At 45.7% G+C, this 19,514-nt stretch overlaps 2 protein-coding genes across 2 annotated transcripts; both read right to left on the minus strand.

Annotated features, from left to right (window-relative positions):
- Nucleotides 1-7,087: 7,087 nt before the first annotated feature.
- ripk1l (receptor (TNFRSF)-interacting serine-threonine kinase 1, like) lies at nt 7,088-12,398 on the minus strand. The gene is made up of 10 exons (XM_079285619.1): nt 12,089-12,398; nt 11,218-11,374; nt 10,944-11,081; nt 10,622-10,853; nt 10,264-10,413; nt 9,803-9,879; nt 9,598-9,673; nt 8,846-9,460; nt 8,555-8,692; nt 7,088-8,203 (listed from the first exon to the last, which is right to left on the minus strand). Exons 1-10 carry the CDS (start codon nt 12,247-12,249, stop codon nt 7,905-7,907), a joined length of 2,043 nt encoding a protein of 680 aa, XP_079141745.1. The 5' UTR covers nt 12,250-12,398; the 3' UTR covers nt 7,088-7,904.
- A 1,220-nt stretch (nt 12,399-13,618) lies between these two features.
- On the minus strand, nt 13,619-19,514 carry gorasp2 (golgi reassembly stacking protein 2). Its single transcript, XM_079284327.1, has 10 exons — nt 19,360-19,514; nt 18,475-18,555; nt 18,158-18,361; nt 17,980-18,066; nt 17,726-17,856; nt 16,753-16,885; nt 16,353-16,476; nt 16,103-16,210; nt 15,407-15,520; nt 13,619-14,925 (listed from the first exon to the last, which is right to left on the minus strand). The coding sequence occupies exons 1-10, from the start codon at nt 19,420-19,422 to the stop codon at nt 14,651-14,653; spliced, it is 1,320 nt and encodes a 439-aa protein (XP_079140453.1). The 5' UTR covers nt 19,423-19,514; the 3' UTR covers nt 13,619-14,650.

Consider the following 19,514-nt stretch of genomic DNA (forward strand, 5'->3'; position numbering starts at 1 on the left):
AGGGTTCGTGAGCAAAGTTGTCCTTTTTCTTCGAGAGGAAGGGGGGGGGGGGTGCTTCTCAGCGCGGCGTTGAGCTGGCGCTGTTTCGGTCTGTCGTGGCGCAGCTCGCTCTGGAGCAAACGCAGACGTGATCTGTCCTCGCGGCAGGGAGGGTGATCTAACTTCGGCTGACGGCGTGGTCCGTGCGTCTTACCGGGAATCGTCGGTGAAGGAGGGAGGCGTTGTCGTCTTTCCTTCGCCGGAATGTGTGCACCAAAAGAAAAAGGAGCAAAAAGCGCTGAACTGATCGCTGAAGCAGATTCGTTATCGCGGGCTGTTTCATCCAGCGAAACGGCTTGTCAGGGTTTGAGTAGGGTTGAAGGGCCGTTGCTTCCTCGTGGCCTCCGTCGTGCTGGAGGGGGGGGAGGAGAGGCCGATGTGTCTTCATGCGTCCAGGACGAAGGTCCGGGCGAAGAGAGAGAGTTGTGTGCTCCCTGTCTCAACCGAGGTCGACGGGAAAAAGCAAGGAGGTGTGATCTGCAGGCACTTTTGTTGGACAGTGGTTGAACCACAGGGGTCCTGGGGTCTCTTGGCCTTCGGCCAATGAGATTGCAGCGGTTACCATGGTTATTTGGGGGGGGGGGGAATTCACACCCTAGTGTGAAATCCCTTTGCTCTTATCAACTACAAATCAGGATGAACCCTTTGCTCGACAAAGTGAAGGCCAGATTCTCTTTGTCCACAGCACATGTTTAAGCCATAGGCCAGAGCCCAACATCCCCCCTTTGTTCTGAAGAGCGAGGTGTTGGCTTCGGTCTTTAGAGCAAACCAAGGGCTGGCATGTGCACCCATGTGGTGGGGAAACCTGAAGAGGTGAGACAGTCCAAGTGTTCCTGAGACCAAAAGCAGTGGTTAAAACAGGCAGTGTTCATTGTTCATATAGTTCAAGGTTCATAGTGGTCAAGTTCATGGTGTTCAAGTTCAGAGTTCATTGGCATCTGGGCAGATGACTAAGGTGGCATCTGGGCAGATGACTTTAACTACTTCTACCTACATCTACTATCATACACAATTCAAATCATAGGTGAGCAAAACATTATTCCCAAATAATTCAATCGCTATTCTGATGTTGTGATAATCTAGCATTGTGGCACAGTGTCAAAGAAAGTAACAACCCAAATAAACAAAACAAAACACAAAAGAGAGAGAAGGAAAGAATAGAAAGACAAGAAGCAGGTGAGGGGCAAACAGTGGTTACTGGTTCAACTCCTAGACAGGACTGGAGTCCGTCGGCGGAGCAGTCGTAGGTTGGCTACGTGGTGTTATGAATAGGAGGGAATCCAGTTAGTCTGTTGCTTCTGGATCTATTGGTACATGATATGTGCGTCTATCTCTCTCTCTAATCGGTAGATTTAGAGCGAGTCCTGTGTCTAAGTTTTAGAATCTATCGATATTGGAGTTGCGTTGCCAAGACTATAGGCCAGAGGTACCTGTGAGGGTTGCATAACAGTAGTGGTAGCAGATTTACAGATTTCTTAGCACGGCTAGTGTGACTAGCTAGGCTGGTCCCTCGCTGCTCCAGCTGTTGACAGCTGAGCCTTCTCGGATGAGGTCCTGGGTTAAATCTGACTGCTACGGCAGAGGTTATGTCTTCTTTGGTTACTTCTGGTAGAGTCTATAAAGCATGCAAAGGGTTCTCTATGAGCGTGGAGCATCAGTTTACAGTCACAATGGTTTGTCAGGTCATGCAACTGTTCTGGTTGAAGTTGGATGTGTTAGCGGTTAGTGCATGTCTACAGGGTGAGTTGGAGCATGCAGTTAAACGTCAGTAGTCAATAGTAAGCTGCCATTCTGCCGGTTGGTTTCGGCACTGGCAAGATTAGAGTGCACTTCCTGTGAAGTGCATCTCTCTAAGTTTCTGTTGTCAGAGAGCCCACCCCCCTCGCGCTGTTCAAGTGGCGAGGGCAGATATCCCACGTTACCGTCAGCACTCAGGGAAACGTCGTGAGCAGTTTCACTCTGGAGTGTGTCATGACGGGCTGGTGATATCTCCCTCCCCCCACCCTCCTAATTAGAGATGGAGACAGGTCCGGCGCACAGGTCAAGTTCAGTTACCTACGGCACTGGCGACTTGACAGGCCCGGGCGATGACTCGGCTGAAAGAAGGCGGTGGCTTCGTTGAACAAGCTGGAGGTGGCTCATGCTGAGAGAGCAGGAGAACAAGGCTTAGTTGACGTAAGATTTTACGAGCTAGGGTGCTCGAAGGGCCTCTAAGGTTGTGGCACCCTAGAGGTGTATGCGAAAAGGTGGGGGAACACATGAGGCTCGTTTCTGACCCGGAGTCGGGTAGAGCAAGAGTGTTATGACCCCCCAGTAAGACTGAAAAATATGTATAGATTTATACATACCGGGCATTGCCTTTGCGAACAAGGTCGCCCAAGAAGGTTGAAGAACGAGGTGCGAAATGGGAGTGGTCGTTTCCGGAAGTGTGCTGAGTTCTCTTCCCCCCCCCTACCACGTCGACTTGGCAGCAGGGGGAAAGGTCACTCGGCTTAGTCAGGTGGGCTGCGAGTCAGCGTTACCTGATGGGTTGCCCTTGAGGGCGTCTTTCACCCCCCTGGTTCCGTTGGTCTTTCGACCGCCAGGGTCGTCTGTTCCTCGGGGGTGACCAGGGCTCGCTAGGCCAAGTCCTCTCGTCGTCTTCCGACGCTAGGTCGGAGTCGCTCGACTGTTGGATGCCTAAGACTATGGCGGTGTCTTCGTACCGATTTGTCGGCCGTCCGTGTGTCTCCCATGCAAGTTGCGCGTATTTCCTAATCTCTGGCATGGTGAGGTTACTCGTTCTGCAGTGCATAGTAACATCGTATCTCACGTTGTCGTGGAGATTGTGCAAGAATAGCGACTTGAAGGCATGGTCTTCTTCTAGACCTGGGGCGTTACGTCCTTGGAAGTACGCAGATCTCAAACGCCTGAAGTAGTCTCTCGGAGACTGTAGCCTTTCCTGGGAAATGGCAAAGGCGCCGAGGGTGGCAGAAGCTGGGTCGGTGTACAGGGAGTACTCCTCCCTAAGGGCGTGACAAAGGGATGAATAGCGGTCGTGGATGCTCGGCTGGAGCGTTTCAATGAAAGCGTGGGTGCTTCGCGCTGTGGTTTTCCACACTAGCTTTAGCTTTTCGCGCGATGAGGGGCGCGATAGGTCGAGGAGGCAGCGATCGATCTCCCTTAGGTAGTCATCGATGCTCGAGTCGTGATTATCGGGATTGAAGCGATCTACGTCTTTTGCCAGAGACTCAATCTGTCGAGTATGCAGGCCTCCAAGGTTGATGGGGCCTGGGCCGTCCGAGTCGTCTGAGTCTCCATACTCGCGATGGTGGTAACGACTATCATCCTCCCTCCCTGAGGGGGATGGGGTCAGTTCTTGTCGCGCGCGTGAACTGCGTGGAGGATTGCGTTCGCCTGAGGTGGTTTTGAAGCCACCTGGGCCGACTAGGACCTGGTGTTGGTCCTCTCTCCTCCTGGTTGGGGATGTCGCCTTCAAGAAATGCAAGGTGGTTCGGGTCTCGGGGAATGAGGGAGCCGAGACCAAGAAATGACTGGGCTGAAAGGCTCGGTAGGGGGTAGCAGTACCTACCGGGGTTGCTGGAACACCTTGAAGCGCTTTCAGTTTGTCATCACTCTCTGATGCTTTAGAGAGTTCTAGGTTGACCTCTCTGAGGTCACTGCGCAGGCTACTATTTTCTGACTGTAGGGCTCTACAGTCACGTGACAACTCCTGAACCTCTGTTCGGAGTGTCCAGATCTCGCGTTGCTGCTCGTTGCTCTGTGCCCGGGTTCGGGCAGCTTGCAGCTGCATTTTCTGATGGTAGATGAGCAGTATTTCGCCGATTACGTTCTGAATCAGGCGCTCTCTGTTACCTGCTGGGTTATTTACATAAGCCACCAGCTGCTCTAATTGCTCGTCGCATAGGACAGCAGTGTATTTTGCAAAGTACTCTCTTTCCTTTGCTGTGAGTCAGAGGACATCAGCCACCGCATCTTGTAATGCGGTGTCTTCTGGAGCTACAGCTCCAGGAATGGGGGATTTCTCGTTGCTCATTCTCTCTAATGAGTGCGACTCCCAGTAGTTGTTAATTCCCTAGTGTTAGAACGGAAACTGTTAGTGTTTACGGTTCTCAGTGAAATGTCTAGTTCTGTGACTTACGTTTCTACTGTTAGATGTTAATTACTGTTAGTGTTACGGTTCATGCAGGCGCACAGTGAAATGTCTAGCTCTGTGACTTACGTTTCTACTGTTGCTGCTCTGAGGTATCACTACTGCTTTGCAGCCAGAGGTGCGAAAATGCTAATGTGGTTTAGCACTTTGGGCCTGTGACAGCTGTGTGTAACTTCTTTGAGGGATTTAAGAAAGCAAGCAAGGTATTACAAATAACGATCAAATCTACTACACAGCTGGCTGTTAGTTTAAGAAATGAAACGAATAATTAAACCTGGAAACGAAATAAAATTTCGAGAAGGGAATTAAAGATTAAGATTAAAAATCAAAATTTAAAATCAAAAATTTAATTACAATAAGACAAGATTTTGAATATCAAAGCCTACCTATTTTGGGAAATAAGTTTCAGGAATTTGGATCATTCAAAAGAAGGAAAAAAAATAATTTTTCGAAAAAAAAATTTTTTTGGAAAATTAATTATTCAAAAATAATTATGGATTAATGTGCATATATACTGTAACAAAACTGGAATAACGTACCCTCACACGGGGCACCATTATGTTGGGAACTAAAGGAGCGTGTTTGGGTTATCAGCATTTAAGAAACTGAATTCTTGACATCAATAGAATTATTGATGTATGTAACAATTATTAATGATTATTAATATAAACGGGGCACCACCCTGCGAACAGGGACCAATAACCAAACGATAAAACTAAGTCTCATAATTAGTAGTCACTCATAATGTCAATAGTCTGCGTATGACTATTCATTCAGTGACAGTGAAGGTTTTTGAGTTCGAGCACAGGCTACTACATACAGTCTTATCAAATACATATGCACAAGTAATCACAGACGACTGCTCCTGAAAGTATAACAGAGTTTATTGAATCAAAATAATAAATGATCAAATCAATTAATATTGCAACCAACAAACGTTATCATACAATTTTATATGCCTAAACTAAAGAATGAATAAAATGGATGAGGGTGTATGTCTGTGTGTGTATGTGTATGTGTGTGTGTGGGTCTGTGGGTGAACAGGAAGGAGTCTTACAGCTACGCTAAAGACTACAAAGATGGCGTCGTCGAGTGACGCTGGCCAAAGGGGAGGGGCCTTAAGAACTACAGCTAAAAACTACAAAGATGGCGGAGTCGAGTGACGCGGACCAAAATGGCAGTTAGGCTGCTGTATGTAATTCACGTGTGCCTGGGCAGCACGTGATGTGAGGCTCGTTTGAACGAGGTTCCCCAGGGGTAGAACTAGGAGCTGTGTGTGTGTGTGTTTCGTGAAAGGAGGAAAGAGAAAAAAGGAGCGAGAACTCGAAGTGAATCACGCTTCGGCGTGCGATGTGGTAGGGAGCCTGATTGCTGGTTCTATCATGCATAAATATACCGCTGTCGTCTTTGAACTGCCGGTAACTTATGCCGTGATAAACCACGCACCTCAGCTCACTCACCGAGTCGAGTTAATGAAAAGAGAACTTCCACACGGAGTGGAAGACAATGAATGAAAATAATCCCAAAAGAAACAGTCATAGTTGATACACAAATACAGCGGAGCTTCTCTGCTCCGTAATGATTGCGTAATACCTCAATATCACGCGACAGTCTTAAACACACAAAAACACGGGAATATCAACATATAAATGAATGGCCTGAATTAAACTTAAGTTAATTTAAGCTAAGCTATGCCCAAATGCCAAGAATCTTACTTGTAGATGCTTCGTTGCAACGTTGAAGGGTTCGTGAGCAAAGTTGTCCTTTTTCTTCGAGAGGAAGGGGGGGGGGGTGCTTCTCAGCGCGGCGTTGAGCTGGCGCTGTTTCGGTCTGTCGTGGCGCAGCTCGCTCTGGAGCAAACGCAGACGTGATCTGTCCTCGCGGCAGGGAGGGTGATCTAACTTCGGCTGACGGCGTGGTCCGTGCGTCTTACCGGGAATCGTCGGTGAAGGAGGGAGGCGTTGTCGTCTTTCCTTCGCCGGAATGTGTGCACCAAAAGAAAAAGGAGCAAAAAGCGCTGAACTGATCGCTGAAGCAGATTCGTTATCGCGGGCTGTTTCATCCAGCGAAACGGCTTGTCAGGGTTTGAGTAGGGTTGAAGGGCCGTTGCTTCCTCGTGGCCTCCGTCGTGCTGGAGGGGGGGGAGGAGAGGCCGATGTGTCTTCATGCGTCCAGGACGAAGGTCCGGGCGAAGAGAGAGAGTTGTGTGCTCCCTGTCTCAACCGAGGTCGACGGGAAAAAGCAAGGAGGTGTGATCTGCAGGCACTTTTGTTGGACAGTGGTTGAACCACAGGGGTCCTGGGGTCTCTTGGCCTTCGGCCAATGAGATTGCAGCGGTTACCATGGTTATTTGGGGGGGGGGGGGGGAATTCACACCCTAGTGTGAAATCCCTTTGCTCTTATCAACTACAAATCAGGATGAACCCTTTGCTCGACAAAGTGAAGGCCAGATTCTCTTTGTCCACAGCACATGTTTAAGCCATAGGCCAGAGCCCAACAACATCATGACATAAAAATGACTTTCAGATAATATTTCTTTGTTTTCTGTGGTTAATTAGATGTAATTTTCTCTCCAGCTGTGAGCACCTTTTACATTACATGTGTGCATTGCATTGTGGGAGAATAGTGTTGTCAAGAGCAAAGTCAAACCCCTTTCGAGTAAACTACTTTTTGGCACTTTTTTAGTTCTCAACACTAGCTTCGATTTAGGGTGCAGTCTGGGTATAGTCGACGTTAAGAAGCGACGGCTGTGTGGATGTTTTCATTATATTCATACCGATATCCATTAACTAGTCGCAGGTAATAACCAATCAGATCTGAAGTCAATACTGAACTACAAACAATACCGGCTCAAGCTGTGTAGTGCAATCTATGAAATACACTTTTAGAAATGTATGTACAGTTTATTCAGAATATCAAAATGGCTTTAATACAGATGCAGGTTTGGGGAAAGCTGCTGTGTAGGGAGACCTACATTGCAACTGTAAGACCCAGAACACAAAGACAAGTTACAATGAGTTTTGTAATGAAACGGAATAAGACATGAACACATCTCAGAGTATCCTGTAATCCAAAACGTGTGATACGGTAGATGTGCAGCACAGCTAAACAGTTTATAGACAACCTGATATCATTGCAGTAAATCCACACACTCATGCAAATAGCTCATTCGTGATTCACGTACCTTTACTGTAATTTGGGGAAATAATCTAAAACAGGTCCCAGATTCAAGAAGACAGACTTCAATTTACTGATGAATATATTGTCTCCTGATCCCTAGTGGATGCATGGATGACAACAATAATACACATGTATTAATGGAGTAAATGACTCATTCACCTCACCTGTTCTGTCATTTTGTGAGTCTTTATAGTTGTGTTGGGCTGCAATGAATGTTTGGTTATCCTCCAAGATGAGGCCATTCTTCATTTAAAAGGTACAGTAACGAGCACGATCGCTATGGCTTCTCCACAACACAATCTTTCAGAGAACAATTTCTGAAGAACATACTTGTCAATGTTTCTATTGAAAATATGACTTTTGTATTAATTCTCGCATTGACTCGCTGACTACATTTCATCTGCCGCATGAAAAAGGAAGGCGAGGCAATTATTACTTAATAGTTCATTACAATTTGACAGGGAGCCTTTAAATGTTGCAAACCGTTCGCAAAATAGGTAGAAAGTCACTTAGAGGGAATGAGGTTGAAAGTTTATCCGACCGAGAAGGAAGAACCGCAGGTGTCCAAAATCTTCTGGATGACATCTACTTTTATGTTGCCCTTCAGGGCACGACAAAGCTTCCCAATTGTGCAGCCAATTCTTCCCTCCTTCATTTTCCACCGTTCCAGCATCTGGTGCTCCATCTCCGGCAGGCCGTAACGGTCACAGGCGTGCTCAATGGTCTCTATTTCCACACTGGTCAGACCAAGTCGCCGCGCACAGCGCTTCCATTTGGCTCCGATGTTGTCCCTGAGCAGATCCAGGTGCTCCTCGGTCACAGCATGGTCCTCTGAATGACACACAAGATGAATCTATCAGGGCAAGTACTAGCTCTAATGAGAGATTGTTTCACGTTGAACTCTGATTTCTAGACTAGAAAACACTGCTCATCCATCCTGCCATCCAGAAAATGCATAATGCATTACCTACTTTACTTTTCAAAGTGTTAATGCTTATAAATAATAACTAGTAGAGCATAAACAAATACCCGATTTATCGATGGACAAAAATGAATTTGCAACTATTTTAAAAACCCTTTATTTATTTTACTCTTTTCTGATTTCATTTATAGCAAAAACAATTAATCGAAAACATAATATGCAAATAAATTCATAATGGAAATAATGTTGCTGTGGCTTACCATATATCAGAATGCCTTCTTCGATGTGAGAGGTGGCTGAGGCGGGCACTAAACTACTGGTGGACTCGTAACCTCCGATATTCATTGTGTTGTTGCTCCCAATCTGGATGCCGCTGGCATTCTTTATGAAAAGAGATGCTGGAACGAGCACAAAGCAAGAACACAATAGACTCAGTCCCTCCAATACACATCAGTCAAAGGGTGACAGAAGCAGCAGTGAACCGCTCAGGCATCTAGATCTCGTAATTCACTGAAGAAATGCTTCAAACAAAAAGGCATGTTTCTATGTACCTGGATCCTGTTGTGAGCAGCCATTGGTCGGGCTCAGGAGACGCCCAGGACTGCCGTCAGAGGCAGATGTGTCAGACACAAGGTAAACTGGCCAGGACTGCTGGCGGTTGTAGTGGGAAAGTGGGTGTTCCTGGTTAAACAGTGACAGAGGACTGCTGGCAGACATCGGCAAATAGGATGAAGTCGACGTGGAAGAGTTCATGGATGCATAGAGACCCGTGGTGGGGCGATTCCAAGCCTCTTCCTGGCTGGCGGGCTGCACCGGCTCAGCTTTGGTCCAGGAATGGACAGAGGACGGGTAGGAGGGTCTGTCAGGTTCCGGTTGCCTGATAGCGTGATCCATCATGACGTGGTTTTGCAAGAAAGGATTTGAGATGCTGTGATGGAAGCCGCGGGCAGCGTCCTGCTGGTTCTCGCAGTTATAGCTGCCGTGTTTGTGGTACTGAAGCTCCCGACCCAGTTTCTCCTCCAGAGCCGAAGGGCTGCCCACCGTCCTTGCGTCTGTCTGAAGAGACTCCATGGGTGGCTCATATTGGATGCCATGCAGGTCCTCAATGCTGGCTTCAACCGGCCCGGGTACACTTCTGTCTGAACTCACCAGAGGAGCTGGGCAATCTGCAAGGGAAGGAGGGACGTTAGAGCAATAAAGCCACTCAAACCTTCTCAAAGAAATATCAATCTTTACAACATTGAATGTAATATTAGAGTGAGGACAGAATATTCAGGCCAGCAAGATTACCAACAGTGCTCACCTGCTGATAAATAATCCGGGGTCATTGATAAAGATTTAATCTTCTCAACAAGTTCCTCTGGGCCTTCATATAATTCCTGCGTAAAAAATCACGAGCATTAATATAACATGAAATACTCAGAATGTTTTTATCTGGCTTTATCTTAACTTCAAATCTACTGCTTAGAAAGAACATATACAGTATGTTATATATATATTATATATACCCTCAAATCAAGTAAATCTTCCTCTACGTGTGGTTCAAGCTTTTCCGTGTAGAAAGGAAGGAAGAAGTTGTAGCCCTCTGCAAGAAAAGGGAGGGAAGGGACGAGAAGAAGAGCCACGTAATCAACTGAAGGCGTCAAATGACTGAGCTTGAAATTCAAGTTTATATACAGACTGCATAGGAACTTGAATTTCAGTCCAACATGGTGACAAAAAACAAAACAAACAGCAGCAGAATTATAACAAAGTTGCAACAACATCGTAATAATCATATTAGCTGCTGAGTAACAAACCCAACAAATAAAATATGAAAATATCCTCAAGCCTTCATTTCTTTGAATTCAACAATGAAAGATATTAATATTATTTGCTTTGCGTCTGATCACATTAGGGATTAGTGCGATCCGCATGATCCGCATAACAACGTATGCTTTAATGTATGCAACACAAGCATTAAATGCACCTTCAAATGTCGGCCGCTGCAGCGGGTTGTGGTCCCAGCACCTCTTCATGAGCTGAATCATCTCGACGGGCGTGTCGTCTGGAATGAGGCTCTCTGCAGGTCGGTCCCCCTTTTGGACACACTGGCTGATTTGTTCTTCACTCCTTGCATCTGGACAAAGACATGTTGGTTGTCTGCACCAGGTTTACCTAACGTAGCTTGTATTCGTGAATGTGGCCTGTTCAACTGGTAAAACCAGTAAATCAGACAATAAACCAGGTGGTTATTATTTCAAAAACAGTGCCTCTGCGTTTCATTATTCATGGGTAAAATGTGTCTTACAATCGGGACTTGAGCGTGTTTTGACATCCCAACTTACTTGCATACGGTTCTTTCCCTGTGAGGATCACCCAAACCACAATCGCAAAGCTGTAGACGTCAGACTTCTCAGTGGAGGCTGTGTTCACACTCTCCAGGTGCTCAGGGGCCATGTAGCTCAGCGTGCCGGCCCCTCTCACCTCTGCTGATCGCCCCATACGACTCCTCCTGCGAGACTCTTCCTTCGTGAGTTTGCTCCATGTCCGGCAGGTGGCCAGGCCGAGGTCTGCAATCTATGAAAAGACAGAGGAATCACAATAACATGTACATGCTCGCTGTCAGAATCACAAATGTGTCATTGGGCCTTATAGCGTGTGACATACCTTGATGTGGAAATCCTTGTCCACTAAAATGTTTCCTGGCTTGATGTCCTTGTGTATGACGTGTTTCTCTGTGAGGTACACCATCCCTTCCAAAATCTCTACGATGAATCTGCCCTTGATGGACACTGGCACAGTGACCTGGGAAGAATTTAGTGCATTAATGCATCCATTCACATAAATAGACCGCGAGTTATTCACGGCTGCAAACTATGGATGAAATGTAGCGGAGCTGCTGGAGTCACAGACGTTCATTCTGAATTCTAAACCTGCTGACCGTGTCGAGCATGACCGACAGGTTGCCTCTGGGGATGAGCTCCATAACCAGCGAGCAGTCTCTATCTTCCATGATCACACCCAGCAACTTGACCACCCGTTCATGGTTCAGGCTCGCCATGATGTTCCCCTCATCCAGCAGCGACCTTTGACTCTTCCTGGACAGAGAGAGGAAAACATGGTGAGAACCGGGTATCTGCCAGTCAAGTGGCACGACTTGCATCACATGGAGTCTTATACAGTGGGATTAGCAGGAAGACACTGGGATGCACCGGTACGACACTTTCTTTAAAACATCATTTGACAACATTGTTGTAGAATTTTGCATTTCTTCTATCAGGTTACAATAATTCAGACAAGCTGTGACACCAACTTAATTTTTGGTGGCACGGAAACCCATGCACAAAAGTTATCTGACATAAAAAGTATGTGTATGAGTTCCACACTGTGACATATAGACAATCTTAAATCCTCTATCAGAGACCTCGTGTCAAGCTGTAATTAAAATATGAATTATGTTGGGGCGTTTTCAAAGGAGAAGGGTTGTACATGAAAGAACCTGCATGAACAGAGAGGTTGTTAGAGCATGTTATTTGAAAAAACCGGATGTTTGACCTACATCCGCATTTCAGATGGATTTACGTCACTCTCTTAAAGGGAGTTCTTGAATCTGAGCCTCTTCATAACGAACAGCCTGCTATGAAATCCAAACTAAACGTACAAAGTATTTAACACATTCCTGTCAAAAAAACATATACCAGCCTGGCCGAGTTGTGTGCCGAGCCTGCCTGGAGGGGCACATGATTCAAGCTACCATTCCAGCGCGGGGGAATACCCCGCAGGCTGCACACAGTAACACACACAGAACTTACACGGTGCTTATCGGTCCTGTATATATAGTCTTCAACACCACCTGGCCCAGGGTGACGTGGTAGCACAGGTAGACTTCTCCAAAGCCTCCGTAGTCCAGGGCCTCTTTTTTAATGAGATCAGCCGATCTCATATGAAGTGAAGACTGTGGCGCGGTGGCCATCTCTGGTTAGAAGTCACAATAAAGCAGCTGAACGACGCACACACACTCACACGACAGCTCAGCAAAACTCATAACAAAGTGGCTAAAACTTTCATGTTGTAAAAAAAAATGCAAACATGCTGACGAGACTAACTGGAAGACTAGTGTGACGCGCTAGATGGATAGTGTGTGTTGAGTAATCCAGGAACTCTTCGCGAAGTGAGCGGAGCGGCTCACACCGATGACTCCCAAAACCGAAACACAGTTGAGGAAGTATTGTTCCAGATTAAGAATACATAAAGCAGCGCCTCTACATCATTTTCCGTGTAACACAAGCAAATTCGCTGCCTTCTTTCTGGTTAAACCACCAGTTTTATAGATTTAGGACACTGATAATGCCCCTCCTGACATTATTAAATGTTGTATATTATAATACAATTATTAACGAAAGGATTAACACACGTGTACCAATTCAATGCCTGAAGTAAAGTCAGTGGTAAACGTTTAAGGTATTTTTACGTTTAGTTATACACTATGAAAAACAACCGTACATACTCCCGTACGTGTCTTAAAAAGGCAGTTGCTAACAAGTAGCTAAATGCGACTACAAAACGTCATCACGCCGTCCCTGCGTGGTGTAGTTCGTTTATAGCCTAGCGTTAGCTTTTTACTTCTGTCGATTGCGTTCACACTTCAAAAATAAAAAAGTGGAGTTCACTTGTTGAGATGTTCTTGCTGAACAAAACATGTAAGTATCATAAACACGTGTTTGCCACAGAGTTTATTTTCTGCAATATTTGAAATGGCAAAATCCCGTTAGTTTATTGTCGAGGAAACCATGTGACGTGAATTGTGACGCTAACTTCCGGGGTTGGACTACAAAAATACATAATTTACATTATTGCAGAAAATAAGCTCACGAAGTAGTTAGTAGTCAGTCTTATATATAAACAAAGGTATGGAAGTGGGAATGGTGCAACTTTTCTTATTATTCCTATCTTGTAAATTGTAACAAATTACACAGAGAATGAATGGATAGTATGGAAATGAGAATAACTTTCAAAGATTAAAAGAAATATGTGAATATTATGGTGGAGCTTGGCGTGTCTAGTTTAAGCATTGTACATTTTGAAATCTGAAAGGGTTTCATGGAGTTAACATTTTATTTTTGATATACCTCCAAAAGTATAAAAGCAATACAAGCAGTTTACTTTTACGTAGTGTTACATATGAACATGAAATACATTTTACTCCTCGCTTTACACATTTTGCTTTACTGCACCACCTTCATTGTTTTTGTTTACGGTCTGTAAATCTTCTTTCTTCTCGGTTTGCTAATATTTGAGACTGTAGAAGCAACAAACATGGTAAAAGACACAGAGGCATGATGTAAAATTTATTTGGCTTTATTGCTTGCACTGTGCAGTGTAATGTTCTCAGAAAGTTGTTTTACAGTGACCCCTTGTGGTTGTACTGCAGCCGCTGCCTATCGATTCGCTTCAGCCATGCCCAGGGGAGGCGTACTACGTCATTATGAATATCCCTGCACCCATGTTTCACCCAACAGCGAGCACATATACTCTCCTCAGTAGCTCCTGTAGCTGTAACCCTCTGGCACGGCCTTCAGGCTGTTACCATCCCTGTGTGGTAGAGACGGATACTGTAGAGTTCTGTATACATGGAGACGTACAAAAGGGACAAACTAATCATTTTCAAAACACAAAGGTGGTGCAAAATAATGCAGATTCATTCATTGGGCGTAGACAGCCATAAAGCACTTTCAACAAAAATGTATACATGTCAAAGTTTCTATTGGTCAGGGGTTCTATTAACTAATAATAGGTTACATGTTAGGGCTGGACGATAAGACCAAAAATCTGTAAACATGAGTTTATATTGTACTTCCAACATTTTAATACAGCAGTGCACGATGTTTCGCTTCTCCTGTAGGCCCACTTCTGAGATCCTTGTCCTGATTTATACCAGTAAGACCAGTTAAATTACCTCCAGTCATTGGTTGTTGTAGCTCGTCTCAGTTTATTTATAAGAAATTCATGATGTAGATAGCGATTACAATTAGATTTATCCTCCCGCCCGATTAACATAAACTGAAGGGGGAAATCGTTGTTGTAACTGCAGAAGTGTAGACCCCGTCCTCCTCATACAGTGGCTTGGACTAGCTCCATGACAATCTGCTAATAAAGACATGTTGGTAAGACCAGTCTACAGCCGTCCTCCATTCATCCATCATCGCTCCAAACAGGCTGGAACATGCCAACCTGTGTCTGAACTGGTGCAGCCTGTCCCTCTTAGCCAAATAAATAGAAAAACACAGAAAGAAAGACAGACGGACGGACGGGGGAGGGGGGGATAACCGGGTATGCGTTTTGGTTTGATGGCAAGTGAAACCCTCTTTGACATATTACGACGTTAACGTTGTTTCCGTTGGGGCCGGTGATTCCGTGGCGTTTGTGGAGGCCGCTTCCGTGGGGACTGTGGGGCTCACAGCGGCGGGCTCGGTGGCAGGCGCTGCTGTGACTGTGACCGAGGCTGTAGGAGCGCTGGTCGAGAAGGGCAGGAGGGGGAGCACTCCCCGAGGGAGGAGAGGCGGCAGCTGGGAGGACAGCATGGTGGGTAGAGGAGGCAAGGGGGACAGACCTGGGAAGTTGAGGGGTGAGAGACCGGCCAGAGAGGGTACTGAAGAAAAAGAATGAAAAACAAGAGTGGATTAAGGGAATTGTTGCATCAAAACCAAGCATCACAATAAAGTCTTAACCAGACTATATATTAAACTTGACCGCTAGGTTTCTAAATCAGCCAGTGATACCGTGATGTCAAATAGACTCTATGGTAGCTATATACAAATACTTTATTCAGAGTACAACTAGTGTACATTTCAGTCTGAAGTCATACCAAGTATGAGACCATATACTCATACTAAGTATAATAATATATGCTCTTAATCCCAGTGCATGTACTCATACTATGAAGTGTAAACCTTATACTGAGGTTGATGTACTAGTTGATGACCCAGTTTGTAAATCAGCGACTGATACAGCTGCTTTAGAGGCAGACATATCCAGTTGAAGGACAATACCATCATATTCAAATTTAAAAAGCTTCACAAACAGCCAGAGAAAATCTTTCACAATGATTGATGCCTTTATTTTAAATGTACCTGTAGTTCCTAGTGATGGTAAGGTGCCTGCTAGTGACATGGCGCTGAGGTCTGGCAGTGGCAGGTTGAGGTTGGGCAAGTTGGTGAGCAAGTTGGTGAGCGGAGGAAAGCCAGCTGGGAGGGGCATCAGACAGACACACACACAGACACACACACACACACACACACACACACACACACACTATTAATTCATTCTTAAAAGTGCCAGTTACATTACGCTCGTGCTACTTCACTGCTTGAGAAGAGTGGACCTCGTTTAAAGGAGTGACACACAAGACTTGGATGGCCTTTTATGTGAGCCAACAAGATACAACGAAGAAGAGCTAGGAAGTCAGGAAGCTGACAACAAAATCAATTAGCAGAATAAACACAGAAGAAGGTTGATAGTAGTTTGACAGGAACTCAGACACTGGCCATGTTTAGGGAACTGAAGCAGCTTAAAGTGAACATAAATACTGTTTGCTGATAGTCACAGCTTGTCCTTAAGGAAACAAGTGGTGTGTGTACTGTGTACACAAAGTAAGACTTGATATTACCTAATGCGGTTCAGACAGACCTCTTTTATTCTGGGTGTTTAAAGGGTGTTTACTAATCTCTGTCACCCACTGGCTTTTCCAAATGTTTGGCGTTGAAGGCTCACTGACTCTGCAGACTGAAGTCATGTGCTTTGAATGAGTACGTTGAGAAATCCCTCACCTGGTAGCGTGGAGGCGGGGTTGAAGCCGGTGGTGTTTGGATTCAGTGGAGTGAGTGGGCCGAGGGCGTGGCTGGTGGAGGAGGGGAGCAGAGGGACAGTGGGCAAACCTGGAGGCAGAGAGCGACACAAATAACCCATTAGAAAAAAAGAATGTATGGAGTAAATACACAATGATTGTTCACAAATATCATATAACAAGCTTAATGTGTCGGAGTTATTGGATGAGTGTGAACGAAAAAACTGAAATACCTGTCTGCAGCTCCCTGGGCATGGTGGGCGGGGCTGTGCTGATTGACAGGCTTGACAGTGAATCTTCAAGGCCAGTAGGGACGGCAGGTGCAGTAGGTGGAGGGGTCACTGCTGAAAGTTGGACCTGAAGGAGTTTGAGAGAAAAGATGGAGGTGGTAGAGAAAAATATGCTGCTGTCAAACAGATACGGACACATTCGTCACAACTGGAAATTAACTGTAATGCAGTTAAACTCCTTCTGCCTGCTGTGCTGCATACATAATGAGGCAACTTGCATTTATAGACTGTGGACATGCACAAACACACACTCTTTCAACTCAAAGCGCTGTACACTACATGCAAACATATGCCCTCATAAATAAAGCTTGACCTGGAATACGTTTGTCTGGTGTGTGCTGACCTCAGTGAATCCATCCTTCAGCGGACTCATGGGCTCACTGGGGGAGTTTCCAGGGAAGCTGATCTTCTTCCCCTCCTCAAAAGGCCTCGTAGGAATCCTGTGGAGGTATCCATAGCCAATCCCACACCCAAGACTGGCAAAGGGAGAAAGGTAGTTCAGAATCCAAACTGACAAACCCAGAGATTTTCATCCAAACGTTTGAGGTTGGCCTGGTTTCATCCCACTCAATAACTGCTCATATTTACGACCCTCTGCCTCTGCCAGCATAGTTCACACTATACAACTTTAGTCCCGATTTTCCACTCAGTAGTTTTTGGAGCTTCCCAACAAAAACGCCAGATTAGAAGTTCAAAGACGATTTTCTTTAATAAAAAAAAAAATAGTGCAATGTTGTACGACATCAAATGAATTGATATTCAATCAATTTTGAATATTTTCTTGTGAATTACTGAAATTGTATTCATCCACCACATGATTTACACACTTTTTCTGATGACAAAAGGTGCTTAAAATCGTAAAACACAGCTGTACAGGTTGTTGCGAGTCGACTTACAGGAATAACAACAGTGTGAAACCATTGGCAGGAATGTGCGTCACGTCAATTTGCTTGTGCACTTGATAAACCAAACCCGGGCCGGTTCATAAAAAAACAGCTCCACAGCGCTATCAGAGTTCAAAACGTCCACAGGGAACCTTTCAAGATGATGTGGCAAAAAGCTGCTTATGACACATCCAGCGGTAATAAAGCAACATTATCATTCATTTTGAGTTTGTGTCCACCAGACGAGTGTAAGTCCCTTTTTTACTCTTTTTAGTCTCCACAAACGACCAATAATTGTTTTCACACAATCAATTAGTCGCTTTCTCTCAGCTCATTTAGTCGACCATCATGAAAAACAACCGCTGCCACAGCTTCGTTGCCAGTGCTAGATGGGTACGTAACCCACTACTGACATCTTAATGTGTGTGTTACCTGCCCTCTCCTCCCCAGGCACCATTAGGTGTGATGATCACTTCTCTGCAGTTATCTGTGTCTGTGTTGTACACATACAGCTTCAGCCCTTTCCCCTCGTGGCTTTCTATCAGAGAGAACAGGTCCTCTGACTGCAGATGAAGTCACAGAGCGGTGGATACAATTAGGAGACACGCAATCTCTATCATTATCATTATCAGGTGGTGAACGTGCAGGAGTGACAGTTGCAAGGACCTTAAGTGATGAAAAACTACCTCATTCATAACAGTGTCGGCTCCAATGATGTAGTCGGTGTGCGGCCGCAAGCCAGCGAGGGCTGCTGGGGAATTAGGCTCTACTTCCTGTTACCGAGAGAGGGGGAGAATCAGTGTACAAACAACCAGTGTACCACTTAAAACAAATCAATGCAGACTACAATTCGGGGTTACCTACCAGCACATGCCAAATATTTTCATTGGCTCCCTCAAAGCTGCAAAAACGAATGGAGACGCCGAGCAAGCCCTGGCCCCCCCACAGGTTGCTGGGGGTGACTGTAGACTCCCGCAGCTCCAGGGTCTTTGAGGAGTAGACCAGCATCTTAACTGGTTTCTCAACACTGGCTTTCAGCAAGTCTTTTAACGTGTCATTGTCCTTGTTCTGTAGAATAGGGGGGGTGGGGGGGAGAAGAGCAGCGGGACAACCGTGAGTCATGCAGGCCCTTTTGACTTGTACTTGGGCCCTGCTAGAGAACAGCTGCTGGCTTTCCTTACCAGTCTGGTGTTGTTGATGGAGACTATAAAATCAAAGAAAGGCTCCAGTCCTGCGCGGTGTCCTGGCGAGTTCTCCTGAACCTGCACAACAGTGAGAGAAAAGCTGAGCTGCTGCTGCTGCTGGACTGCACACGGTCACTTCAAGCATTTCATTGAAAGAATATTCGAGACATTCTGCACAGCAGTAGATTGGACCTGATATGACCAACATACAAGAGAGCTGGGTCTTCAGTGACTTCCAAATAAGCAACTTTTAGGAAACAAACATGTCAGGGGATTGTCTGTGATTTAGTTACGTATGATTCATACAAGCATCATTCAAATTCACCGCACAGCCAAACCGGTTACACTTGAGTTACACCGCAGGATGGGACCTCTGCAGTCTATGGATGGGACAAATGCCCCTATGGTCTACAACTGTATCGTTGCTGTTTCCCAGTTAGCCATCTAGCTGATAATGTTACCGCTTAGCGTTACTGAGAAGTAAGAGACGTCAGTAGGAGTTAGCTTGCTACTAGAGCCGTCTTAGTCGGTATTTTGCAAAACAATGGAGAATAAGCTCTGTGCTCTGGGACACTAACAAAACCAGCTTGGCAGCTGTCATTCAGTCTAGCTACGTAGCTAGCTTTGGCTAGCTGCAACAGTGGTGGTTAGCGTCTGTTAAGCATATAGCAGACATAAACAGGACAAACAACGAGAAGCCTTATGCGACTCTGACACAACTCAACGCTCAACATTTTTCTGACACTGTGTTGTTGTTTTCCAGACGGCGGCCCCAGCAGTCATCCCCGGCCTCTCGTCAACACACTGAGCAGGGAATCCTCCGCCTCTGATCCGATGCTAAGCTAACAGCTAACAGAAGCCTATAGATGCTTAAAAACTCACCCGGAGGACGTGGTAGCCCTCGGAGCCTCCTCCTGGTATCTCCACACTCTGCGCACCTCCCATGGTTTCGCACTTTTAAGGCTTTTTCGGTTTTAATGGCAGCTTGTTACCCAGCAGAAGAGAGATACCTTAACAGCTCCACACACCGGGTACAC

This window comes from Melanostigma gelatinosum (assembly GCF_949748355.1).
Source record: "Melanostigma gelatinosum genome assembly, chromosome: 15".
NCBI lineage: Eukaryota > Metazoa > Chordata > Actinopteri > Perciformes > Zoarcidae > Melanostigma > Melanostigma gelatinosum.